The following is a 27,448-nucleotide window of genomic DNA, read 5'->3' as shown; positions in this document are numbered from 1 at the left end:
TAAAATACTCCTCCCCAAGCATATAATTAATAATTGCAGCAAAGTGAAAACAAAGGCAACACACAAACAAAAATAAAATTTAAGAATTCAAAGTCAGAGCCAGGAGCATTAAAACTGTAGGCAACAGAAGAAAATCAAAGAAAAGTTAGATGGAAAGAAATATGTCTGCTACCCTTCTGAAAGCTGGTAGCAGGTGGATCTCCAGGGCTCAGGAATTGTATATCAAAACAATATGTTTGCATCTCTGTTGAACACTACAAGTGTAGTGTTCTGAGTACTGGCATCCTCAGATACCAGTACTGTATTTCATTTATATCTAGTTAGGTTAAGCAAAAGTGCCTATATAAAAGCTGATTTTCCTAAGCCCGTAATCCTGTGGCCAGTTATATTCAGTCCTGCATATGTCAGGAAAGGTTATAAATTGAGTTTCAGTGTGAGGTCTGCCTATAGCTCCTGCTATTTTATTCCAACTAGTCTATTAAAGATGGCCCAGTTTGCTTAATTCTGACAGCAACTGCAAAATATGAACACTCGTTAAAAACTGCGCCCATCTTTAACAAGCAATTATGGCACCAAATAGGGTTGCCAGGTCGTAGTCTGGAGACTCCCTTGTCTTTGACAGTCCTACAGCCATGAAAGAAGATGCAGCTGTGGTATTGAAAATCATTATGTGGACCCTTCCTTCCCTTGCTGCTCAACCAGTAATTACCATCTTGCTTTTGGCATGCTTCTAAAGCTTTTTGCTAAGCCCTACTTCCAGTTTAAGAACACAGCAGCTGTGTCTCACTAAATTCTGTCTACTAACCAATCTTTATCAATCATTTGTATTGCCTTCCACCTTACATTTCAGTGCTCCATAAATATTAATTCAGGCATTGGAGGGGGGGATGACCTTTTCCTCTTGGCCTCCAAGGGTTCTTTTCTTCTGTACTGAGTGAATGTGAGACTGTTGCTAAGTTTCTACCTTGCTCATATTCTAAGGTAACAGGAGATGGTAGTCTGCCCAGGTGTTGCTCATCATTAATTGTTGAGTGGTCCCTTGGTTCCCTTCCCACCAAACCCTTTAAAACTTGTGCCTACTGCCACAAGTGCAGAAGTATTTTCCTCAAGAACATCAGAGGTGGCAACTTCCATCACCATATCATTCCAATTACTGTCTTTCTGAAGAGAAACTTGATTTGGTAGAACTTTTTTTCATTCTCTGCTTTGTAGAGGTGTTTAGCACTACATCAGATGTGTCATATTTTTGACTGAGCAGCTACTTGAAAGAAAAATGCAGTTATATCCAGGGAAATATGGAGTGGCAAACTTAAATCATAATATCAACTCATGTTTAAGCTGTTTATTTTGAAATAGATTATTGTACAGGCCATGATTGCCTTGTGCTAGTTTAAAGCAGACCCATTATCTCCACAGATATTAATATATGCTTAAGTGAGACACTAGACTTAAAGTGAGCACATAAGATAACAAGGTATCTGCATCTAGTTGCCACTCCCTTGCATCTGGCCTTCTGAGGTGGCCTATTTCTAAAACCAGGAGGTTGCACATAACCATCACAGCTTGTAACCTGTGATGGTCTTCCTTGAAATCTGTTGAGAGATTTTCCTTTACAAAGAAAATCTTTGGAAAACAGTGAAAGTATGAGACACTTAACTGCATGATTTATTTTTTGTGTGTGACTGGGGGCTTCTTGATATCCAATGTAGTGGTGATATAATCTATAATAGAATTGTTTGCTCCTCTTTTTTTTCTATTCTTCAGTGCTGCAAATTCCTGCCCATCTAGCCCCCGCGGTGCAGGATCTTCAGGGTACAAAATGGGTCGTGTAATACCATCTGACCTACATCTAATTGCTGATAATTCACAGTCAGAAAATGACAAAGAAGCATCAGGTGGAGATAGCCCAAAGGTAAAAAAATTTTCCATACTGAAAATTGATTCTTGACTCCAATGTTACACTAATGGAAATGTTGAGAAAAAGCAGAAGTATGACCTTAGATCACAGGTGTCCAAACCTTTTGGCAGGAGGGCCACATCATCTCTCTGACACTGTGTTGGGGTCTGAGAAAAAAAATTAATTTACATTCAAGTTTGAATATATTAGAGATGGAACTTATATGAATGAATAAAGGGCTTGCAATACTTTAAGGCCTATAAAAGGCCTTGCACAAAGCAAGGCCAGCCTTTCCTTTGCTGCCACTGCTGCATCACAGACATGAAACAGCAAGCAGTGGAAGGAGCCCTCGTCCCACAGCTCATGCGAGAGGTCGAACAGTTGGCTGTCACACTGAGAGCAGTTCCATCTGACCAACATGGGTTCCAGCAAGTCTCTGGAGGGCCAGAGGCTCAGTGGAGACTGGGGGCTCCCTGCAGGCCGGATTGGGAGTCCTTGAGGGCCACAGGTGGCCCCAGGGCCAGTGTTTGGGCACCCCTGCCTTAGATTATGGAAAACCACTTGAAATCAGAGAGATTCATATAGACCTGCATGTCAGTAGCATGTCTGTTTTAGGTTGTATCCTAAGTATATCTTTCACAAATATTGTCTTCGTACTTAGTGTTGGGGGATACCATATATAATCATGTTTAATTTTTAAAAAAATTATGCCTTAAAATTGACCCTGAAAACATGGGTCAAGAAGTAAATATGGTAAAGAAAACTTCTAAGAGCAGCTGCTTGCTGCTGGGCTGAGAAGCAGGACTCGGGGGTGTGTGGAAAAAGGGCAATTTTACATATCAGTAATTGTTTAGAGGTAGCAGCAGAAAGCCCCCCCCCCCCCCCAAAAGTTGGTATTTTAAATTTACCTCTTTTCCTGTTTGGAAAAGAAGGCAGTTATGGGAATTGTACTCTTTATGAGGGCTGCTACTATGGAAGTACTATACTGTATTCCTCACAAAGGCTACAACTTCCATAAGTGCCTTCATCTTCCTTCCTGTTTGGAGAAGAAGATAAATTGTCTCCTTTTTTGTCTTTCTGTTGTTACCTCAGAACAGTTACAGTACTGGAAAGTCATTTTCAAAGAATTTCACACACCCCTAAGTTTTACCCACAACCTATTCACGGATCATAGCAAATTCTATGATTTTTGGCTTAAAACTTGCCCTCAACCTATCCACGAGATTGACTTACACTTGACTTATTTACGTTGTGGCTGTGTGCAGGCCAGTACTGCTGCCAGCAGGCCTCTGCCAGTGTTGGAGCTGCACCCGCTGACCAGGGTAGGGACACTGCCAGGTGGTGGGGAGGCAGGGGGAGGGCAGAACGGGGAATGGGGTTTTTGGGTGGGGGAGCAGGGTTATTCAGGTCCAGGAGCGGGGGAGGGATGGCAACGGAGGTGTCCGCTGCATTCTAACCTGGTCTTGAGCCTGAAAGCCTAACATGGGGCTACTTGTTTCTGTGCCAGCATTTGAACTGGTCCAGATCAGAGTAGCCCCGTTGGGTAGGCTGGGGATCGACATGGAGGAGACCTCCAGCTGCCTCCCTGCCCCTATGGGATGCAAAAGCGGCCATTCCAGTGCTGTTATACCACAAGATAACAGCCTCATTAGGATTTGGCTGCCCAAATATCAAAAAATTGTGACCATCCTGGAATAATTTTTATCACCTGAATTTTTTCTTCCTTTCATATTCTAGAAATTAACAGAAAAAGATACGCCATGCTGTTATCTTTCTATGTTGAAAAAATATACAGGTTGAGCCTACTTAACCATGAATTTTATATCTATGGACCTGGCTCAATGTGAACCAGATTTGGCCCAACCTGAAGCCTCTGAAGGCGACCAAAGCTGTGCTCTGGTCTCTTCTGAGGCCCATGAAGGCCTCTGCGGTCCTCAGAAGGTCACTTCCAGTTTTGCATTGTATACAACTGATCTCTTTTCCATAGAATCCTTCATTTAATTTGGGAGCTCCATCCCTATTTGTTGGCTTTTTATCCTTTCCTACTTAATGAATATGATTTTTTAAAATATGTCACTTTACAATAGGTTGTATCCTAAGTTTAGTTATGATTGACTAAACTTAGGACACAAACCATTGTTTGCTATAGTGTTGAAAATGTCAGAACCTAATAAAAATGAATTTCAAATAGAAAAGACATCAAATGGTGTAACAGCTTCTAATATAAATCTCTTCCAGAACTATCTCTGGTATTTTCAGATTTCTTGAAGTGTCACCATATAACAATTGTATATTTTTAATGTTACTGAAGCGATAAACTGCTGTAGAAAGCTTTTACTATGGAAATATTTGAATCTTTTTTTATAGGATGACTCAAAGCCACCTTATTCCTATGCACAACTAATAGTACAAGCAATTACAATGGCACCTGATAAGCAACTTACACTAAATGGAATTTATACGCACATAACTAAAAACTACCCTTACTACAGGACAGCAGACAAGGGCTGGCAGGTAAAGTAACTGGTTGTATTATTTGAAATAAAGAGCAAAATTAGACAGTCATAGAATTGAGTACATGAACCACAGTCTGTGCAGGGTTTTCTCCCACCCCCAAATAAATACATGATTTCTTGTAAAGGAGGTTTTTGAAGAGTTTTAAGAAATCAGGTATGTTTATCTGGTTATGTTCATTGGAGGGGTGTGCTGCATTGACAGCATTTCTGTGTGCGCATATGCGTGTGTGTAGAAGTGGCCTGTTCATAGTGTTTCCACAAAAGCAAACCTTTATACTTAACTGTTTCAGTGACTTCTTGACTAAAGAATGCCATCTGTCCACAACTAAAAAAATAGTGGCAGAGGTCTAATGGGGTGGGTAGGGGTGAATTCAAAGCAAATGTTAAATTTCAATTAGGGGAGAAATAATACCATTGTATAGCACTTTCTGAATATGTGAAATGCATCAGATGTTATCATGATATTCTCTTAACCAGAGCCATAAGTATTCTAATATTGTAGCTGAAGCTTAGAAGGAGTGACTCCCAGTAGATGTGAGATTTGAATGGGCAAGTTCTGATTCACAGTTCAGTCTCTTTGTTACTGTGCTTATGCTAGTTCTCAAAATTATCACGTCATTGATGTGGAGGAAAAACTTGATTTGAAGTTATATCTGCAAAATATAAACTGGGATCAAAAACGCTGTAACCATATTTGAATAACTTATGCTCCTAATCTCGTAAAGTCAATTTGAATACTTTCATCTAATATAGTCAAATATAGTCTTTTGGCACCTATTAAGATTTTGCACAGTTTGGGATTATCTGGCACAGGATGGGATGAAAAGGATGAGGCATTTTCTGACAGGAATTGAAAAATTAAGTGTCATAGAAGAGGGAAGGAACATGAAAGTTTGTGACAAATTTGTTCTGTTATTTGGGGCTGCATTATAAAACTGCTCGCACTGGTGTACACTCACTCACGCACTCTTTAACAGATGTTGCCTGCATATTTTCAGACTTTATTCTGGTATTATACTGAGAGGTTAGTTAAGAGAATTTCATCTTTGACTGTGATGAAACTGAAAGGTATGGATATGCCTATTCCAGGAATATAATGCAGAGAGCTTGAAAGGTAAAGTGGGGCAAGACCATGGGGACTTCAAAGGTATAGACTGGGATGGAAGGATGTTAGTGAAGAGGAGACCTAAATTTGGTGTTGGGAGCAATTTAAGAATAGAAAATGATGTAATAAAACTTCAGAGCAAAGTAAATGTCTCTTTAGCATATGAGCAGAATTTGAAGTATTTCAGGCAAGTGTCAGAGTAGGAATAGTCGAAACAAGGGAAAGGTTTAAAATTAAGGAGGGAGAAATAGCTGTACTTTTTTCTTTTTGCATTTTTTATGTGGGGCTATATGGTATCAGATTTAATTTACAGGTTTTTTCCTTCTGAAAATTCTCATCTGCTGAAAGAGCAAGTCATGCCAAATGAGTGTGTGGTGGCCAGAGTCTGTTCTCATAAGGAATTCACACCTTTGTATTAGGCCATTTTCCTACTTACTACTGAAGAGATGGATGATTTCTATGTATCTTTTATGTCCATAGAATTCAATACGTCACAATCTCTCTCTGAATCGTTATTTCATCAAAGTACCACGTTCCCAGGAAGAACCAGGCAAAGGCTCCTTCTGGAGGATAGATCCTGCCTCTGAAAGCAAATTAATAGAGCAAGCTTTTAGGAAAAGGCGGCCAAGGGGAGTACCTTGCTTTAGAACCCCACTGGGACCTCTTTCATCTAGGTAAGAAATCAAATTGAGGACTGAAAAACATTTAAAGGAGAAACCCCTGAATCTCACATTTTGCTATTGTAGAATAATCACTGACCTATTTAACATTTTTCTTTTCATGTAACCTTTATTGGCATAACCAATTTCCAATAAATGACAGCAATATCAACATAGAGGGTTACAGTAAACAGGAATAAAACAACCGAGGTTGAAATCACTCATTGTTCAAGACGACCATGCAGGGGAGCAGATATACCTAAAAATTTATGCCTTGACAACACTGAGAACAAATACCTTGCAACATATAACGAGCAACACTCATTTCTCCCATCCAACAGATACCAAAAAGTGTCAATATCCGATCCTTGAAAGTTTTCCAGAAATGGGAATAGAAATTGATGACATAGATCAGTATAGAGGAGCAATAGACCTATTTGACAAATACCTTTTCCAAATACCGGAGGAATGTTGGATGTAGTATTAAGGAGCTATTAAAATTCCTCCTTGTGGCTTGTTGGGTTTTGCTTTTATGCTCAAGATCTGATTGCCATATTTGGGGTCATGAAATAGTTAGTGTAAGATTGGCTAGTAATACTGCGTCTTCAGTTGTGGCCCATTTGGAGTGGGAATGCACCACGCTTCTCAGCTGCCTGATACTGTTGAAGAGGGAAGGATGTGGATTGCACAATGTGGATACTGGGCAACCACAAATATTGATACTCTCATGTTGAATATTGTTGGCTTGCATCATTGATGCAGTGCCTGCCAGTCTGTCCTCTTCTCCACAGTGCTATGTGACAGTGATGGCAAGCAAGTGCATGAGCCCCTTCCTTCACAACTTGATCACCTCTTTGTAGAAGCTAGTGAGTGAGCACACACTTCCACATGGCTTTTAAATGAATTTTGTTTGCTTTGTGCTGCAACGTGAACATTCTGGAGATGCTTGTATCTTTAATTCACTTAATTGATGTGAATCCTGGGGATTGCATCACTGCCTTTCCCCTTCCCCCACCCCTTAAAGGGATGGGGGAAGTGTTACACGAGCTGGTGGGTCACGACCCACGTTTGAGAATCACTGATCTAGATCATTGGGTGGAAGATATACCCTTAGGCCAAAAGGTTGGATTAGATGACTTCCTGGCCTTTCTTTCCCATGAATAAGACTAAAAGAATCCTGCAAGTTAAGGCTTAAATTCGAATGTATACAGTACTGCTTTTTTGTCACTTAAAAAATTGTCTGTACAGTATATTCACTTGAAAAATGAATCCCCTATGCTCTGTGCTTGCTCCTACTAGCAGGAAGACAGCTGCATGTGTGGTGGTTTTTGGAGAAAGCTAAAGCTACTAACACTTTGAAAACTATTTTAGTAGCTGCATCTGTTCCAGCATTTAACTAAAATGTAATGTATCCTAAACAATTAAGAGTTATATGCTGAGAAGTTATCCTCTTTATGCTTTTTAGATACTCCTCCTCTCTCAGCAGCCTCCCCTCTTGCACTACATCCCAATGCTGTCAAAGCCTTAGAAGCAGTTTTTCAGCTTGAGGAGGAGTGGGAAGATAGCTTGCCATTATACAAGTGCTACTTGGGGTAATAACCCTAAAGATGTTTGACATGACCTCTTGAAATAAGTAGGATTTAATCATGATTAATTTCTTTAGACATAACTAAGGCTGCAATCCTAACCACACTTTCCTGAGAGTAAGCCCCCTCGAACAAAATATTACTTACTTCTGAGTAGACTTGGTTAGAATTGTGCCCTTTGCTTAGTATGCAACCAATAGTGACTACACATGTTGCTTCAGGGTATGAAAATTAGTTGTTTTTATAAAAGGACATACCTTGCAGGGCAAATACTGTTATGCAAGGATTTCTCTCACAAAAGAAGAAGGCATCTGTAGATATATTTCTCCTCCTGCTTCTGATAGACCTAAACAGCTTAGCATTCTTAAGAACCCTTTCAGGTCCTATTTCACTTCAGTGAAATCAGACTGTGATGGGATCATCACTGATCACATCTAAGGATTTCTTTCATAGGCAGAGAAATAACTTATGGCTTGGGAAACATAGTCCCTTAGGAGTCTTCTCTCTGGTGAGCCCAAGCACATCATGGCAGTCTTTCAGAGAGCCCCTTCATATTGGACCACGTCAGTAACGGGAGGCTCAGATTTCCTATCATGGTAGCTGCACAGCCATCTGCCAAGTGGGCAAACGGCATCTAAGGCTCTCCTGAGGAAACAACCATCCAAATGTGAGCAAGGCAGGTGAGCAGCAGGGCTGAAACCTGACTAGAACAGAAGCTGAAGGAGGGCTTAATTCAATGCCTTTCTTATCCCATTGGCAACACCAAAACTTGCACCATGGACACATTGGTTCTCAGGAGAGCACCAGATTTCATTTGTCCTACCCCATGATTGCTTCATAAAGATACTTTTTTGTCTAAGAAGCCAGGAAAAACACCTTTGCATGTTTTGGGCAATATAGCACCTCCTAGACACCAGTATGATAGAATCTGTTTCTCTGACTGAGATTTACAGTGCTTACTCCAGTTTATTTACCATATCAAAGAAAGGGGATGAAAGGAGAGTTATCCTTGACATCAAGCACCATCCTTGACATCAAGCACAACAACTTCAGCAGAAAGAATTCAAGTTCAGGATGGAGACACTGAGGACTATAATAAGCACTATCCAACAGTGAGACTTCCTCTCATCCATAGACCACATGAAAGTTTATCTCCATGTTCCAATTTGCATGGACCATTACTGCTTCCTGTGTATGACCTATGAACAGAGAAGTTACAACTGGTCTCTTGTTGGCTCTTGGGGTAGCCACTAAATTGATGGGAGTGCTTGTGGCACACCCAAGAGTCAGAAACATTTAACCATACCTTTAACTGAATGATTGTCACTTGAGATCTCCATTGTTTCCTGCAGGGGGTCAGGAATCTGGAGATGGTCCTCTGAGTTCTGGAAGATTATGGTTTCCTTGTCAGTCTCAGAAAGAGCACACACACTTCACTGTAGCATATCTAGCACCCTGCATTAGATACCAGCAGGGCCCTAGTCTCAATTCCCAGGAATTGGAGGGGGGAAAAAGTCCAATAATGACATACCTGATGGCAGTGCTGAACTTCTGGGCCTTCTGATACTGTGTGTGTCTTGCATTCCCTGGGGCAACTTCTGTTCAAGGCCCCTATGGTCTGCAACCTTACCTTTAGAGAGATGTTTCAGAATCGCCCTTCATCTTCCACTTGAGATTTAAACACTTCTTCTAGTGGTTGATCACTCCAGCCCTTTCTTAAGGGAGTCCCTCTCGGAGACCCCAGAAGGATAGAATTCATAACAGATTACAGTCTGGTGGTTTGGGGTGCTAGTCTAAAGTTTCTTTCACACAGTGCAAGTAGTCAATAGCAGAAACCTCTCACACTATCAACTAGCTGGAGCTCCAGATGATCCACTGGAACCGCCTGGAGTTCCAGCCTTTGTCTTGGTCTGAACTGATAACACTGCTGCCAAGGTTCACATAAACAGACTAAGGGAGAACCAGATTGCACTTTCTCATGAAGAATACACACACTCTAGACTCAGCATCACCTGAGATCTATCGCAGTCAAGAACATAAGAAGAAAGATAGTAGATTGGCTGAATTGGTGTGACCTAGATCAAACCGAATGGAGCCTCTTTCTGGAAGTGTTTCACTAAACCTCAGCATGCTTCAGATGCCCATCAGTGGACTTGTTCTTACTTACAGTGATCTACAAAGCTGCCAGGTTTGTAGCACAGTTTGAATGCTGGGGCAAAAGAGAGATGGCCTGACAATCTTGTGACTTGATGAGCTGCTCTATACATTCTTGTCCATATTATTGGCCAGAGTTCTAAAGAAGATGGATCTAGAACACCCAAAAGTCATCATCCTAGACCCTACTGACCTGGACAGACCTGGTTTTCAGACCATTTGATCACAATGGAAAGAGTTCTTTGTTTCCAAATCTGCTGGCTCAGGGTCTCTAGGTGGCTGCATGTGTGGAGACTTGAGTGGTGCTTCTAGAACAGCATACAGTATAAAGATCCTAGTCCACCATGGCTTCCAGGAAACTCTTCTCCATCCTCCATATACAGAACTACCTGGCAAGCCTTCTCACAATAGTGCAGACCAAAAGAGCTTGTTTTCTTCCTTTGCATCAATTCCTGAGGTTATTACATTATTCTAGGACTGTCTGAACTAGAGGCTAGATCCTAATACCCTGAAAAGACAAACTTCAATATTTTCTGCAGTCCTTAACTCAAAAAAAGGAAGTCCTCTCTCACATCACACCCTCACCTCAACTACTTCTTCAGTGGAACTTCACTACTTTCTCTTTTTCTCATCCATAGGTACCCAAAGTGTAACTTTAATAAGATTATCAGATCCCTCACCAAATCTCTCTCAGGCTGGTTCCCCTTCATGTTTTATTGTGGAAAGTCCTTTTCCTTGTAGTAATCACCATGGCCCATAGGGTTTCTGAATTTGCAACTGCATCTGTCTGGAAGGATCTCTGCATCTTTAGCAAGGGCTGCATCACACTTCGTGTAGACCTCCTCTTCCTTCCACAGTCGACTCTTCTCATGAGGCATAAGACACATTCCTTCTATTGCCACCCCTCATCTCCAGAAAAGGACTGGCAAAAATTAGAGGTATATAGAACCTTGAAGGTCAAACTGTGGAGGACCTAGACCTTCCATTTCTCAGTTGCTCTTCTCATTTCACCCTACCAACTTGGAGGGGGGGGGGAAAACCTCCCGAACAGCATGTGTTGCCTTGGCTTGCAAGGCATTATCCCACCATGTTCCTAAAGAATTGCAGCACACTCCGGGCATAGTGCAGGTATCTTAAATGTCTTCAGTCCAAATATTCTCCATCACATATTTTCAAGGTAGCCACATGGAATGCCATCATGCCATCCGTCTGTGTCAGCAAATGTCACCTTTTGGTGGACAGGTTCTGCAACAGAAGATGCAAGTCTAGTCTGGAGAAGACCAACCAATTCATTTTCAGATCAGGCAAGCAGCTTTTGGCAATCCCACCTGGAGATCTTCTGCACTTCAAGAAAGAGCAAAGTTGGACTTACTGTAATAGGTTCTTTCACATGGACAGGTGGTATACTACTAACCCTACGGAGAACCTATTCTTCCATCCACTTGGTTCTACACTCAAAGTTCAAGTTTCCAAAGCTGCAAGTTGGGCAATTCTTTATTCATAGTTGGATATATTGAAGTTACAGGAGATCAAGGTCATTCTTCCTCCACTATTAGAATCTAGTTGGTGAGGGTACCTCCTTTTACAGCCCTTAAGAATGACTAAGGCCGTAATCGTAATCAACTTTCCAGCACTGACATAAGGGCAATGCAATTCTGAGGTAAGGGAACAAATATTGCCTTACCTTGAGGAGGCCTCCATGACTGTCCCCCAAGTGGAGGATGCAGCACATGCCTCACTGGCACAGGTGTGCCAGTGTTGGAAAGTTGGTCAGAATTGTGCCCTAAATTGCACAGTCGTATCTATTTAGAGTAACTAAGAGGACCAACCTGTCTGAAGATGTTGTCCTTCCACTGTGAAGAAAGGACTTACGTTAGCTTCATTTCTTTCTCTTAGAAAGGAGCAGATTGAAGTTGCACAAACTGTTCACCATCTGCTATTTATTCGCTTGATATTAGTCCAGAAGTGATAATAAAGGGAGATGGAGATATCTGGCAATGAGCCAAATGGAGTGTGTGTGTGTGTGGGGGGGGATTGTATATCTAATATGCTTTAAGGCAGTGGTTCTCAAACCTTTTAGCACTGGGACCCACTTCTTAGAATGACAATCTGTTGGGACCCACCAGAAGTGATGTTAACCTGGAATGATGTCATGGCTGGAAGTGACATCATTAAGTGGAAAAAGTTTTGACACCCCATATGACAAAATCAAATCAATTAAGCACATTAAAAGTTTACAATAAGTATAAAAATCTATTTAAAATGAAGAACCCCCCTAAACTTCCCAAGAAGTTGCTGATCTGTTTAAAAAAAATTCCCCAAACATCCTGAAGGCTGCAATCCTATCCTCACTTACACAATAATAAGCCCCATTGACTATCATTGTTAAAAGCATATACATTGTAGCCTGTTAAAAGTACAGATCTGTAACATTTTCCCAAATGCAGTCAGATATACCATGGTAGCATCTAGTCTAATATAATAAAAATAAAAAACACATTGAAATGAATGGGAACCCACCTGAAATTGGCTCATAATCCACCTAGGGGGTTCTGACCCACCGTTTGCGAAACACTGTTCTAAGGTATGTGGTTCTATTGATTCAGGAGTGTAATTCATTTACTTCTGACCCCTTTTTTCATTTGCTGTTTCTACAATAGCCACCTAGTCTGCCTCAGTTATCTCAGCAATTAACTTGGTACAAAACCAGGAATTTTTACTACTACCTAAGCAGTAGTCAGAGAGCTCCTCCCTGTGGAAAGAATATGTATATGTGAGGCAGATACACTTCTCTTATTAACTCTTAATCTAAATGGCTGCCTTTCTTCTTTGTTTACAGAAGTGCCCCAGCTTCCCCTAATCATTCTGGAGTTCTGTCTGCTCACTCGAGTGGTGTGCAGACCCCAGAGAGCCTGTCAAGGGAAGGGTCTCCAGTCCCCATGGAGCCTGAGCCGAGCACTATCCAGCCAAAACTAGCAGTAATACAAGAAGCACGATTTGCACAGAGTGCCCCAGGTAAAATTTGCACTCAGTTCTGGTGTATTTAAACCTTTGTATATATTAAAAATAATGATGATCTCTGTCAGTTTGGTACAACATAGGCCTAGGTTTCACTTCAAAAACCAGGCTGGTTTTCAGTGAGTTTCATTTTCATTCATAATTTCTGTGCAGACCTGTTACCTTCTCTTGCAGACTGATACAGTGTTTTGGTTTTTGAATATTTAGGCTGGGTTACAGATGTATACAGTTGGATTGAAATGGACTTGGCATCCTGATGCTATGCTGAGGATTTGTTCTGGTGTTCTAGCTGGCATGGGAACTATTGTCAGTGAGGCCCCAAAGTTTGGGTTCATGTGGCAGGAGTCATGATGTGGGTCTTTCCCAAGCCAGCTTCAGAAGGGGCAATACTGTTTTGTATTAATTGGGTAACTGACTGAATTCATAATCCTTATTCTTTAATAGTAATGTTTTAGAAGACAGTAGTACAAACCATGCCCCCCCATAACTTTCTGTGGACAAGCTCTATGCAAATAGGACAGAAAACCAAACAAAAAAACAATAATTTAAAACTTCAGACATTTCTCCAGCAAATAATTACTCATGATAGTGATCTGCTTTGGGTGAACAGTTCACATCTGAGGAGTTTCCTCTTGGAAGACACAGCAGCAGCTTGCATGAGCATAACCGTTTAGGGATGTCAAACGTACAGTAGCTGCCACGTGCATACTTTAGGAATAGGTTTCTCAGATGTTAGACTGTTCATTTGAGTAGATACCTCACATACACAGGTATACTCATGTGTCGCAGTACTAATAGCCTTTTTGACAGCGGTTGAGCTACTATTGATCAGGGATTCTAATGTCAAATCTTAAATTTGTGTCAGGAGAGTTGCACAAAACCTCAAGGTAGATGAATAGTATGATTTTGCAAGCAAAGAACACTGCAGCTGCATATGATTTCCTAAAGGCCAGCCATTGAATCCTATGACAGAAAATACTTTTTTTGTTAACTTTTTAATGTGTTTGTGTCAGTGTTTTAAATGCAAGTCCCATTTTTACAGACGGGACCATTGAGACTTGGAGAGATACAGTTGGCTCAAGAATCAGGCTGAAATTTCATGTTTGAGGTTTAGAAGGCAGTTCCCAAAAAGAACATTTCTGCTCTTCGTGTAGTTGCTTTTGAAGGAGAACAAAAGAGTTGACAGATTTCATCTGCTATAAATTCTTCTTATATGCCATTGTGTAGTCAAACTATATTACACCTCTCTGATTCACACCTTGAGGAATCTCCACAGTCTCTTCTATCTTTTATGCCCTCGTAAGGCCTGCTATTTATTTTATTAAGCACTTTATTGCTTGCTCCTTGAGGCTTTGCCCCTTTCTTTAATGCTAAAATTGAAATATATCAATTCTAGTCTCTGTCTGTGCCTCCCAGGCACTTCTTTCCAGGTCTCTGTCTTCCTGGACCTCCCTCAACTTTTCCCATTGGATCGTTTGATGTTGACTACCCTGTAGTCTTTGTTTAAACCCATCCTCTTGACTTTTGGTTGACATCTTCTCTCTCATCCTTCTCTACATTATCAGGTGTTCTCCAAATTGCCCTGGTGTTGAAGAAAGGAAGTGGGATTTTTTTTTGGGGGGGGGGGGGATTTCAGTCAGGGAAATAAGTTCATAGTCTTATAGAAAGAGGATGATGTAACCAATTTCTCTCTTCCTTTCTTTGTAGGATCACCCCTATCTAGCCAGCCTGTTTTAATTACTGTACAGAGGCAGCTACCACAGACTATGAAACCTGTCACGTACACTGTTGCAACTCCTGTGACAACATCAACATCCCAGCAGCCTGTAGTACAGACAGTTCATGTTGTTCACCAGATACCAGCTGTGTCTGTCACAAATGTGACTGGATTAGCACCAGCAAATACATACACTGTAGCTGGACAAGCAGTGGTCACGCAAGCAGCTGTAGTGGCACAGCCTAAGGGAGAACCTCAAGAGAATGGAGACCACAATGAAATGAAAGGTGAGAATTTGGTTCCATTCACTGTTCACTCTTGCATTGATGCATTTCATATATTTTTCTTTTCATTGTTATAAGAGAGAACTACTACTCACATTTTTATTTCATACTAATTTAAGAAATGCTAAGATTGATGCTTTTCCACTAATGATTTAGTATTTTAACTAAACAGATTTTTATTTCTTTCCCCCCCAGTAAAAGTGGAGCCTATACCTGCAGTTAGCCATACAACTATAGGAGCTGCTAGTCGGATTATTCAGACATCTCAGACCACACCCTTACAGACGGTTACTCTAGTGCAACAGACACCTCTAGGTCAACACCAGCTACCAATAAAAACTGTAACACAGAATGGAACACACATAGTCCCCATCACCACCACGATTCAAGGTCAGGCCAACACTGGTAAGCATTTGGAATGGTGTTTTTCATGCCTGAGTGGTGTGTTCCCCCCCCCCCAAAGAATTGTTGAGCCAGAGTAAGTGGATTGCTGTTTTCCAAATCTTTATAGACTCATTGACTTATTTACTGCTGTCTTAGCACATCAAGTTTTAGTGTACATTTTCCCTTTGAAGTTGGGCTGGGATCCTTAGTATCATTTGCAGTTCACTTTGCTTCTCCAGCAGGGCTTTTTGGGTTTGTATTTCTGGAAGAGCAATTCCTGATACCACATGACAAACATCTTCTAAAACTAAAAAGCCAAAAGTAACTTTTCTGATCATTGGTCTGTGTTACATAAGGCTATATGAGCTGAGGGCTTAGGTTTGTGGTAGAGTACCTCTTTTGCATGTAGAAAGTTCTAGCTCTAGTCCTGAATGTTTCCAGGTATGACTGGGAAAGACCCCTGTCTGATACAATCCAATGTCTGAGACTTTGGTAATAATTTGTTGACCAGTGTTTCACAACCAGTGGTACTTGTACCACTGGTGGTACTTGAGGTGGTGTTCAGTGGTATGTGCAGGACCCCCCAAATCCCTGCCTCCTGGCAGCAAGAGCAGCAACACAACACGACAAACAGCAATAGGAAGCTTGGCTTGGTGGGCAGAGCTCCAGCATGCACTTTTCTCATGCTCGATAATGTCCTCCTGTCCACCCTGAACCTCTTACTGGTGTTTGTTGCATCTGGCCTCCCAATGCGGAAGTTACTTCCTGTGGTACTTACAGTAGGTGGACTATGCAAAGTGTACAGTTGGGGACAAACGCTGGTGTAGACCATGGGACTACATGAGCTGCCCAAACTACAGCCCTTGGAGACCTACGCCCCACAGAGACCCTCTGGTCTGTAATCACTTACACCCAAGCTCTACAGATCTCAGGTGGGAGCTTCTGGGCTCCTGGGTCATGAGCTAGTGTGAGCTCTGCAGAGCCCTGCAGGTCAGGCGAGAGCCTGGAAGCTCCTGTGCAATCTCATGCGAGAGCCCTGCAGTTCTGCAGGTCACCCGAGAGCCCTGAAGCTCAGTGTAAACTCTGCAGAGCCCTACAGTTCACGTGAGAGCTTGTACAGGAGCTTCAGGGCTCTTGGGCTACCACATGAATTAAAACTGCAGAGACCCGCAGAAGAAGAACCACGTGGAGAGGCTGCTGGTGGAGAGACTGCACTGCTGATCCTATCACTGACCCTGGTACTGCTTTCCTCTCTCAGGTCTGTGAGGGAAGTGGAAGGCTGTGATTGTGTGTGTGTGTGTGTGTGTGTGTGTGTGTGTGTGTACACTGGTGTTTGTGAAACCCAGGGACATCTCTTCCGGGATGCTTGTTCTGAGAAATTTACTTCCACACCTTTTTAAAAAAGCCTTTTTGGGGGGATGGGTATCTCAGAGCCTGCTTTATTTCTGAGATAAGTATGTATATGTATTGGTGCTTGTGAAACTCAAGGATGTCTCTTGCAATCTGCTGATTCTGAGATACTTCCCGTTTTAGTAATGTGTCTGGGGATGTGTTTTGGTGCTTGGTGAAATCCAGCAATTCTACTAGTTCTGAGATGCTTCGTTTTGTGCATTTTAATAAGGTGCTGGGTGGGAAGAGGAGAATCCCAGGCACTCTTCCTGTGAACTCCTGGTTCTTAGTTCTGTGCATTTTAGTAAAGTCAATTTTGCCCTCTCCTCTCCCCAATATTTTTTCAAAATCCATTCACCCACCTTCCTGTGAAATTCAATTTTGCCCTCTGCTCCCCTCCTCCTTCCACCCCCCACCCATGTATTATATTCAATCAAATTGTCTGTCTGTCGACCCTCAACACTGTGTCAAATATACAATGCGTCCTTCATGCTGAAAATTTTGGACACTCCAAGTGTAGATGATACTGAGCCTAAATTAACAGTGGTCTGACTCAGTAGAAAGCAACTTCAAGTGTTCATATTTGTTCCAAGATTCAAATACCAGTTAAACTATTGTATATTTTATCTTTTGTCTTTTTACTCAGAGCCTTAACAGTTCCTTAAAACAAATTACTGTCATTTGACTGACAGAAGTTGGTTTTTGCTGATTGCTTCCAGGTCAGCAAGCCTATAAGTAACAAAAAATTCCTTTTAATAATGACAAGTAGGAAGGTAGTGTTTAATTTTTCCTACCACTTCAGCTAATTTGTTTAACTGCCTTACAGGACAGAACTTGATTAAAACTATCTCTTCTTCCACCATTAGGTAGGTTGAAGAACTTACACATGTCTGTGTCAGGGGATTCATTGTCTACCAGCTGGGATGGTTGGATGCTGTGTTGCTTTAGTTTCGTTTTCGCATACTGCCAAAAGTTAAATTTGTAAAAAAGCTGAAGAATATAGCTGAATTCTTTATTTGTAAAGAAGCTGAATTTATTGCTGGAAGTAACTAGATGCTTTAATGCAGTGGTTCTCACACATCTAGCATTGGGACCCGCTTTTTAGAATGAGAATTGGTCAGGACCCATCAGAAGTGATGTCATGACCAGAAGTGACATAATCAAGCAGGAATCTTTTTAACAATCCTAGGCTGCAATCCTGCCCACACTTACCAAGGAGTAAGTCCCATTGACTATCATTGTTAAAAGAATATATATCGTAGCCTGTTCAAAGTACAGTTCTGTAACATTTCCCCAAATGCAGTCACATACCAGGGTAGCATCAAATCTAATACAGGATATTTAAAATAAAATATTGAAATGAATGGGAACCCATGTGAAATTGTCTCGCAACCCATCTAGTGGGTCCCAACCCACAGTTTGAGAAACACTGCCCTAGTGAATAAAAAAAAAATCCATGGATTTTAAAAAGTGGAAAAATAGATTTAAAGATCCACTTCCAGTTTTCTTGCTCCTAACGGAATAAGGTTGTGTCTCGACATCTGCAGGGGTTTTAGTCTGGGACTCCCTGATGATACCATAAAATGTGTTAAATAAAAGCAGTTTAAAAAAATTAAAGTGTGTCTCGTTACAATTGTGGTTTAAAAACAGCTATTCTTACTATTGTAGAGAGGCAGTCAGCAATTAGAAATGCAAAGGACTCCCTGTCTTTGCCTGGCTCAGCTGAAGAATGGAATGATCGCTTGCATGACTCTCTCTACAACAGTAAGAAAAGCAGTTTTTTAAATGATTTTAAAGGGATGCATTTTTCCCCTTCTCCAGGGATCAGCACATGCCTTCTCATTTTCAGGGGCCATTCATGTTGAGTCAAATTCATGTACTTTCCTATTAACCTCCTTCTGATTGCCCAGATAGCAGCAGCAGTAAAGAATTTCTTGCCTAGCTCTGTAAATGGTAGTCTTTTTACTGGAGTTTTCTGCTTGGATAAAAACCGAGGATTTTTACCTCTTGCCATATGTTGAGCAAGGCACTTAATGCACTGCAGTTATTGGAGTAAAACCCTAGCATCAGAATTCCATGGATTTTGTTTAGGTGAAGGCCCTCTTAAAATTTTGCAAAATTTGCCAAAAACTCTCTGAAGGAATATGAATTGCTTAAAGCTCATTTTGTGGAGGTGGAAACTGGCCAGGACTGCGGGGCACACCTCAGAGGCTCAGCGACTCGAGGTGGTCCGGCTGCCTTCCCCTTAAGGGACAGACATGGATGAGACGTGCCGCCCAACAACAGGGCATGACTTGGAGTCGGGTACATGCCCGCCTGGGGGCAGAGGTGTTCTGGTACCACCCAGAGGTTCCGCCTCCGCACCACGGGGGGCTTTTGCTGCCTCGGATGCTGCAGGTCTCAGCCTCCGTAACTGCTAAATAGAGTGGCCCTTTCTTCCATATCTGTTGTCTCGAGTGTTCATTGGACAGTGCAGAAACAATCCCGATCGCCCAATTGAAGGGGTGATCGGAGTTTGTTTGGCCTGGGACACGAGAGTCTTCTCCCAGTGGAGAGGGGAAGGGGGCTGGGGCTGGCAGCTACAGTGGGCCTTTTAAAAGGCGCTAGACCCAGCCCTCTTCCTACTTTGCACGTGGGCACCATGGGAAGACCCACCCGTCTGCCCTAGAGGTAGTCTGAGTTTAACTGGTCGCCATTTGGGGCTGGGTAGGAATTTTTTGCTGCCTGTCAAGATTGGCCAAAGGGCAGGCAGTTTTTTCGCCTACTCCAGGCTGTCAGGGGCCAGGGGGTTGCTCCCCTTTTCCAGCTGCCATTGGTCACTTTAAGAGGGCAGGTGGTGCGGGTTAGGAGGCGTGAATGGGACTTTGGGCATGCACCTTCAGGCAGCATAGGCAGGGCGCAACCCAATTTCAGCCCCCAGGCTCGGCGGCACGAGGACGTAGACGGGGCCCTGGCTGGGACCGCGGGGCACACCTCAGAGGCTCAGCGGCTCGAGGTGGCGCAGCCCACGGTCTGGCTGCCTTCCCCTTAAGGGACAGACATGGATGAGACGCGCCGCCCAACAACGGGGCATGACTTGGAGTCGGGTGCATGCCCGCCTGTGGGCAGAGGTGTTCTGGTACCACCCAGAGGTCCCGCCTCTGCACCACAGGGGGCTTTCGCTGCCTCTGATGCTGCAGGTCTCAGCCTCCTCTTCTGCTGTAACTGCTAAATAAAGTGGCCCTTTCTCCCATATCTGTTGTCTCGAGTGTTCTTTGGACAGTGTGGAAACAAAGCATTACGTCTGCAATTCAAGTGACGTCTAATTCAAGTGAATTATACTTAACTGTCTCAGCACAATTCTTTCTTCCTCCTGCCACCTGAGCTATCTAATTTTTTATATGTAGGACTGTGCTTGCTTATAGCCATTCTTTGAGTAGATATTCTGTGCAGTCACACATTCTGTCCTCCATTCCTGCAGGATGAGACTGACCAGAGATCATGATCCTTATAATCAGGTTTCCTGTTGACTGTTCTTCAACAGTCAGTGAATCAAACTGAGTGGGAAGGTACTGGTTCTATCACTTTGCCCCCATGCACGGGAAAACCACTGCACATGGGCAAACGAGGGGGCCCAAAGCATCTTCCAGAGCTTTTGAAAGGTTTTGTCTGGGTGCGGACATTTCTGTGTGACTGCACAGAATGCCAACTTGTGGAACAGTGCAGGTAAGCAATTCCTTTTTTCCTCTGCAAATGTACCACTGATCTGTCTGGTGCTTCTACCTTGTGGAGTGATTTAGGGCGCACTTTCCAGCTCCAAAGTAAGGGAACAAACATTCCTTTACCTTGAGGCGGCCTCTGTGAGTGTGACCCAACTGCAGAATGCAGCACACATCCTATTCTCACAGCTATGCCAGTGCTGGAATGTTGGTTAGGATTTGGGCCTTGCTGTTTTCTTTAGTGTCAATTATAGGTATTGCCCCCAAAGGTAGAGAACAGCTAGTGTAGTATGTGTGTGTGTGTGTGTGTGTGTGTGTGTGTTTTGTCTTCCAGGCTTTCTTGAAACACTAACATTTGTTATGGAGTCAGACTTGCTCTTGTTTGGCTTGTGTGTAGTGAGGTGGTTTCTTTCATTTCTTCTACAGCTGCAGCAAGTCCTTTACACATGTTAGCCACCCATGCATCTGCGTCTGCATCTCTTCCAACAAAACGCCAGAATGGAGACCAGTCTGAACAGCAAGAATTGAAACGTATCAAAACAGAGGATGGGGAAAGCATAGTCATAGCTGTGAATGTTGAAACCCCGCCTGTGGCAGTGAGTGAACAAGGCAGCCAGAACTAGGAACTAAGGAATATTTTTTAATAATGCTCCATGGTGCCAAAAGGAGACATTTGAACACCTAAAATATTGAATATGTTCTCACACAGTGGGGAAAGGGGCCCTGTGATCAGACTTCAACTTTCAGCACTGAGAAAAACACAGGTGGCCTTAAAACTTAATTCAAAACAAAACAAAAATAAGCTGTCAAACATCTTGTTCCAGAGGCTGTGACCCCTCCCCCTCTCCTCCTTGCTGTTCTGAAGTGACTTTCACTGTTGAGAGATAGATACATTGTTGGGGAAGTCTGCAACTTTAAAACTTCTTCTGGATGATTTTAAAGATTGAGTGTCTCCGTATATCACAGCATGAAAAGTGGTTCATGTGACCGGATTTCAAACGATTGTATATTCCTCAAAGGGAACAGAGGCAAGGAGCCATTTCCTACATCTTGGCAGCTAGCCTTTCATAATGACCTACCCAATGCAGTTGTTGGTAGATATGCAGTATTTTGTTGTTCACATGTGGAATTAGACATTTTTGATGTGTACTTTCATTTTCTTTTCAAAATAATGGGGTCTTTGACATTTCAAATCACTCCATTTCTACTCCAGAAACTTTGGAATCACACAATACTTTTCATGTGAAATTTTGTTTGGTAAAACTGAATGTAGGGTTTTTTAACCAATGGAATGATTTAATTTTGTCCTGTTAAAAGTTCAGATAAAGCTACTTTGTTACATCTGCAAATTTTCATATTTTAGCAGTTGCCTGATAAATTTAATCAAATTTTATTACCTTGTGTAGTGATCAAATGCTTCTTTGGGCTTGCATGTAACTGATTAGAAATTACAGTGTAAATGAGCCGTTAAACTGACGTAAAGAACTGCTATGAATTTGACCAGAGCTGCACTTATCTGTTTCTCTTTCTTGCTACCTTTTGCTGTTTGTTACTTTGTGTTGACTTTGACTGTCCCTGGCATATTTTTCCAGTCTAAGGTAAAACAAGAGTCTCGCTTAATATTGTGTATGTTAAAAATGACAGACTATTGTTCATTTAGAAAAGAAAAAATTCTTTATCACAAGTCCTTTTAAAAAAAGAAAAGAAAAATTATCTTGTCAGAGGTATATTCAATATTTTTAAGCATAAGCACCCACCAGTAGAAATTAATCTGACGAGTTTATCCTTAACTTTTGATGTCATACACAGACCTCTGGTCTTAAGAGTAGCTATTGTGGTTTTCTAACAGTGGCTACCATACTATAATAAATGTGTTTTTTTTAAAGTGTGTGTTCTGCAGTTGAACATTTTAAAGGTTATTTCTCAGAGTTGTGATAGTAGAATTCACCTTACATTTCAGAACTTAACTGAACTAAAAGTGAAGACTGCTCTTATGTCTTTAATTCTCTCTCTGTCTTGTCCCTTCACATATTAAGGCGAGTTAAAGGTGAAGACTGGGCTTTTAACCTTTGATTTGTCCTTTTTTGGCAATACCATTATTTATGTGGTTTTTTAATTTTGCGAAGAATCTGTATTTTCATGATGGACTGAAATGGCTTGGAATGGCTTATACTTAGACAGTTTTGGAAACTCTGTTTATCTGAAGACCAAATATGAAAGCTCTGTACCAAGTATCATGTTAACACACAGTAGAGCTGTCACAGTGTCAATGCAGAGAATACATATTAAAAGATTATGGAAAAAATGCTGTACACGAGCTCATTTTATAAAAGCCATTTATAAGATGGGCAAAACAAAACAGTTTGTGTAACTGCAGCATTCTACAGCTTGTGCAGCTGTCACCTAATTTAGAAGTAATGATATTGAAGTACTGGCAAAATACTTGGTTATAAATCTGAGCATTGGGCAAACTGCTGCAAATTTTTGAATTTTAAAAAACCGATAATTAAGTCAATCAAAATTATTCACACTTGAAGTTCTGTATGTGTAGCCTGTAAATTAGATAGAGAGGATGCAGGCTCAAATTAGATAGAGGGCGCAGGCTCTTACAACAAGAGACTTTATTTTCAGGGTGATTAAACTTGCCTGTTGCAGCTGGCTTGCATGGGAGTTGTTCTTGCTTAAGACTTGCAAGCTTTAGAAATGCTGTAAATTCCTGTAAATTGAATCTGTGTTTAGGGATAGGGAACTGCAGGGATTTTTATTCTAAAATCTTTAATTTCTATCAGGACTCACCTAGCATAATGAGACTTTTTAAAAAAGTTTCACTTTACCAGCTGCTCAAGCCTCTGTTTTTTATCCTTTTTACTATTGGGGTGTGTGTGTTGCTGGAGCATTTGTTGAGCTCCACGTTCATTGGATTGGGACTATTCTGATGGCCTTCTGTTCCCCTAGCCTGCTCTTCAAAGTGACTAAGACACAATCACCTATTCACAAGTAAATGCACATGCTACTCTATGTCAGTTTCCATAGAGTTCAATACATTTTCGTTGTTGGCTTGTTTGGTGCTTGTTTCATGATGCACCAAAAATTGGGTTGTGACTCACTGGTGGATCCTGACTCACAGTTTGAGAACCACTGTTCTATATAGTTTGCCCTCTCAAAGAAGCAACTTTGAATGTGAATCTGTCCAATGACAATTGTAGAATTGTGCATTAATGGCAGAAGGACATTTTATAAGGCAGGTGCCTTTGGGAGTAGGGCAGTGGTTTTCAATCTCTCAGGAACAGTTTGAACTGCAGTAAGTTCTTGTGGGGGCAGGGGGAGGCAGTAGGGGCTGCAGGGACTAGGATGCACTCACCAGTCCCTGCAGCAGCCTTCCTGGGGTGCGGGGAGCCCTGCGTGTGTGTCTGCAGGGCTCCCCTAGGTCTTGAAAAGTGAAAGCACAGCGATTGTGCTCCACTTCTGGTTTTGCGGAAGTGGAATGCGATCACTGTGCTTTCACTTTTCAAGACCTAGGGGAGCCCTGCAGACACACATGCAGGGCTCCCCACACCCCAGGAAGCCTGCTGCAGGGACTGGTGAGTGCATCCTAGTCCCTGCAGCCCCTACTGCCTCCCCCTGCCCCCACAAGAACTTACTGCAGTGCTTTCACTTTTCAAGCCTGGGGAGCCCTGCAGACCCTCGCTGCTGCAGGGTGGCTGCTGCAGGGACTGGTAAGTAAATGCCAGTCTCTGCAACCCCCTGAGCAATGCAATCCTGGGGATCATGTCTCTGCCTTCCCCCACCCCTTAAGGGGAAAGTGGCCAGGGCTCATAGGCAGGGGAATCGTGATGCCCCAGTTTGAAAAGCCTTGGAGTAGGGTATAAAGCCTTTGCATTTTACATATACCCATTGCCTGCCTATGTGGTCCTGATCCAGTAGAGGATGGGCTACATTGACAAGATTTGGTCCTCACTGTTGCATTCTCAAGTACAGCACTTTGCTTCTCTACCCATAGGACTGCATGCCAGCTATTTACTTATGTGGAACAAATTAAAGGGATACATGTGGGTACTACATTTGCCCATATGCATCAAGTGTTTGGGAGGTGAATCTTCATGTATGTCTTGGTTGTAGCCTACTCCCTTTCCCATAGAACTGTAGGATCCTAAGATCTTAGTCTGTGAAAAGGCCTGCTCACTCAGTCTCCTGTTCTTGGGAAACCTTCGAATACAACTCAAGATATGCTCTTGAGATCTGAGAGATGTTCTGAGTTTGTCTTCTCCTTACTTTAGTTTTTTTTGTCTGGAAAACCTTAAGAATTTTTCATGTGCTATATGGCACTGTATTAGGAGACTTACCAGATAAGACCTGACTTTTAGTGAATTTCTGGGCATAGTTACACTAGTTTAACTTTCATTCGGGTACTGATGAAGTCCTGCTAGCCTCAATGGTAGTTTGAGCGTTACTCAAACTTTGAGGGAGATTTACTCCCTCAGTAGGTTCTTGCGGGGGGGGGGGGGCACTAGGGCAGCGACATGATCCCCAGGATCGTGTTGCTAAGTGGATTGGGGGGGGTGCTTCAGACTTACTGTGAAGGCTGTAGGGCTGCAGACTTTAGGAGGTGTGGGGAGCCCTGTGCAGCCCTCTGCAGCACTTCCCGGCACTTGGAATCTACAATAAAAGCAGGCGACTTCTGTGGAATTGTTCAAGAGATGAGTTGATTGCTGGAGAGGGAAAGCAGAAGTGTTGGATGGCAATTGTGATCCTGGCCCATCTCGCCCACGGCCAGGATGGCAAAGTGCTGCCCCTCCCCACTGGGCATGTCTGGAGACCTTCTGATAGCTGGAGAGGCAGCACACTGCCTCTGTGGCTCCCAGAAGGCCTTCTGAGGCCTCTAAAAAGCTTAAAAAATGTCACTTCCTGTTTTCAACTTTAATTAATGGATGGTGTGGAGGGAGGGGAGTCACTCTACTGCCTCCTGCGTGATACCTCAGGGCATTTGCCCTCCTGACCCCCTAGGTATACCAGTGCTGGACGGTCTGCTGTCTTACATTTTCCCCCCAACTGATGCTTGGGCAAGCCACAAGGCAACTTGCTGTGGATGTCCTGTAATGAGGTCAGCTGGCTCTAGAAGAGCCTTGCCTCATGCAATAGCACACAGTTGCTGGAGGTGTGGCTGCCAGAAGACCAGCTGCCATATATCCCTGTTGCTTGGGCCATATTGCAGCTGGGAGAACAAAACATAGCTGCAGTGCTTTGCAGCAGCGGAGGGCCAGAGAAAGCACAAACAAATATATATCCTGTCACCTGAGGGTGATCAGAAAAGGAAACCAAAGCAGTAGTGGGGTGGCCATTAAGCTGCTGCTGCTCCCTTGTGGGTGGCGGTGTGTGGTAGAGACTCAGCAGCCAGCTGGCCAGAGAGATGAAGCAGCACAGGTGCATTTCTGCTCTGACCTGCCCTTGGAGGGTCAGAGAGGAGGTGTGGCAGCAGGACTGGTGGTTGAACACCACCACCCCAACCCCTCAACCAGCCTGACCCACCAGGGCCTAGGGTTGCAGTTCCCAAACTCTCCCAGTTTGGGAGCCTCAGTAAGTTGTTGGGGAGGGGGGAATGAGGTGACAATCCCCATGATCATGCCAGGGGCACCAGGGATTTTTACTTACTTGGATGCAGCAGCAGCTGCTCCCTGGGGTGCAGGGAGTCCTGTGGAAACATCACAGGGCTCCCTAACTCACAGAGAATGTCAAAGTAACCATCACAACCCACTTCCAGTTTGCGATTGTGAAACCAGAAGTGGGTCACAACAGTTGATACTCTCCGTGAGTTAGGGAGACCTGTGGAAGCTTCTCTGGGGCTCCCCGCAGGAGGCTGCTGCTGTGTCCATGTAAGTAAAAGTCCCCAGTGCCCCAAGAATGTGTTGCTGCATTCCCCCTTCCTAACCCTTAAAGACATAAAGGCAGAAGTCCTCAGGCTGGGGTGTCACAATGCCCAAGTTTGAGAACCTCTGGTCTAGAGTGAAGATAAGCCAGGCTGTAACTCCTGAAGCCAAGATGGCTAGCTCAGGCACAGAGTAGGCCTCATCCATGGCCAGCAGGTGGTGGGAGATCTGCAACTGGCCATGCCCACAGAGCAGACCTCCCAATCACCCTGGACAGCCCCAGGCCCATAGGGGATAGATGGGCAAAATAAGGGCAAGAGTTGACCAACTTGTGACAGAGAGGGTCAACGCATTCTTTGGAGAGTGTCATACACTTCCAGAGCAAAGGAACATTGCACCCAAGTGGCCCCCATTCCTAGAAGAGCAGTCCTGGAGGGTGACCGCCGCTCTCAGAAGGACACAGGCCAGAAGTGTTGATAGAGCTGACCACAAGTTTCTACCTCATCAGAAATAGAAGGGCCCAGCCCAGTGGGACCAACTTGCTGCTGACCTCTCAGTAGACACTCCGCAGGAGGGGGCTGTTCAAGGAGGAGCAAAACATGGGAGTCCCAGAGCTCACACCTCTTCCAACATATGTATCATAAGGTGGTGAGTCCTGAAACTCCAGCGGTGAACAAACCTGGATCCTACAGCTAAGCTGTGGGTATGCAATGCTGTGTTTCCTGCACAGCAGGAGAACTTCATGGGCTGCCCTCTATCTGTGCTCTTCCTGATGCTAATGGAGGAGTGGTCTTTGCTGGCCAAGAGTAGAGAGAATCAGGCTGTCCACAAGATTATAACCTAGCAGGTGGAGACTTGGAAGGTCTCTTGCTGGACACCCCTGTTGCAGCACTGGGTTTCTCTTCCATCTTGCCTCAGTTTCCCCAAGGATGCTGGTAGAGACGACAGTCAGGAAAGTCTTTGTTGCCTCTAAGGCCTTGCAGTCCTTGGTGGCAAGCTCAGTCTTCATGGGAGGCTCCCACCTCTGACCCTAGGACCTACTGAACCAGTACACCAGTCGAAAGCAACCCAGGAGTGAACTAAAAAAAGGTCTCCTTTGCAACAGCCTTCATCACTGATGACTCATCAGATGTCCTCCAGTTCACCACAGCAATGGCAGCAGGTGTGGCAGTGTGCA

General features: G+C 43.2%; 1 protein-coding gene across 5 annotated transcripts in view; it reads left to right on the top strand.

The window, feature by feature from the left end:
* Window positions 1-27,448, top strand: part of FOXK2 (forkhead box K2) — a 77,146-nt gene that overhangs the window by 36,016 nt on the left and 13,682 nt on the right. The window contains exons 3-11 of one of the 5 annotated variants that reach the window (XM_066613447.1): window positions 1,765-1,912; window positions 4,265-4,411; window positions 5,999-6,192; window positions 12,757-12,932; window positions 14,643-14,939; window positions 15,132-15,341; window positions 17,536-17,575; window positions 18,378-18,473; window positions 20,834-20,899. In XM_066613447.1, coding sequence (XP_066469544.1) covers window positions 1,765-1,912; window positions 4,265-4,411; window positions 5,999-6,192; window positions 12,757-12,932; window positions 14,643-14,939; window positions 15,132-15,341; window positions 17,536-17,575; window positions 18,378-18,396 — 1,231 coding nt within the window. In that variant the 3' untranslated portion in view covers window positions 18,397-18,473; window positions 20,834-20,899. Of the gene's footprint in view, window positions 1-1,764; window positions 1,913-4,264; window positions 4,412-5,998; window positions 6,193-12,756; window positions 12,933-14,642; window positions 14,940-15,131; window positions 15,342-17,535; window positions 17,576-18,377; window positions 18,474-20,833; window positions 22,700-27,448 lie in introns of those variants that run through there. The other 4 variants (XM_066613446.1, XM_066613445.1, XM_066613449.1 and 1 more) reach the window with 4 other exon arrangements.

This window comes from Tiliqua scincoides, chromosome 2 (assembly GCF_035046505.1).
Source record: "Tiliqua scincoides isolate rTilSci1 chromosome 2, rTilSci1.hap2, whole genome shotgun sequence".
In the NCBI taxonomy this organism is placed as follows: Eukaryota; Metazoa; Chordata; class Lepidosauria; order Squamata; family Scincidae; genus Tiliqua; species Tiliqua scincoides.
The sequence above is the reverse complement of the archived record's forward strand: the minus strand, read 5'-3'. Positions and strand labels throughout refer to the sequence as shown.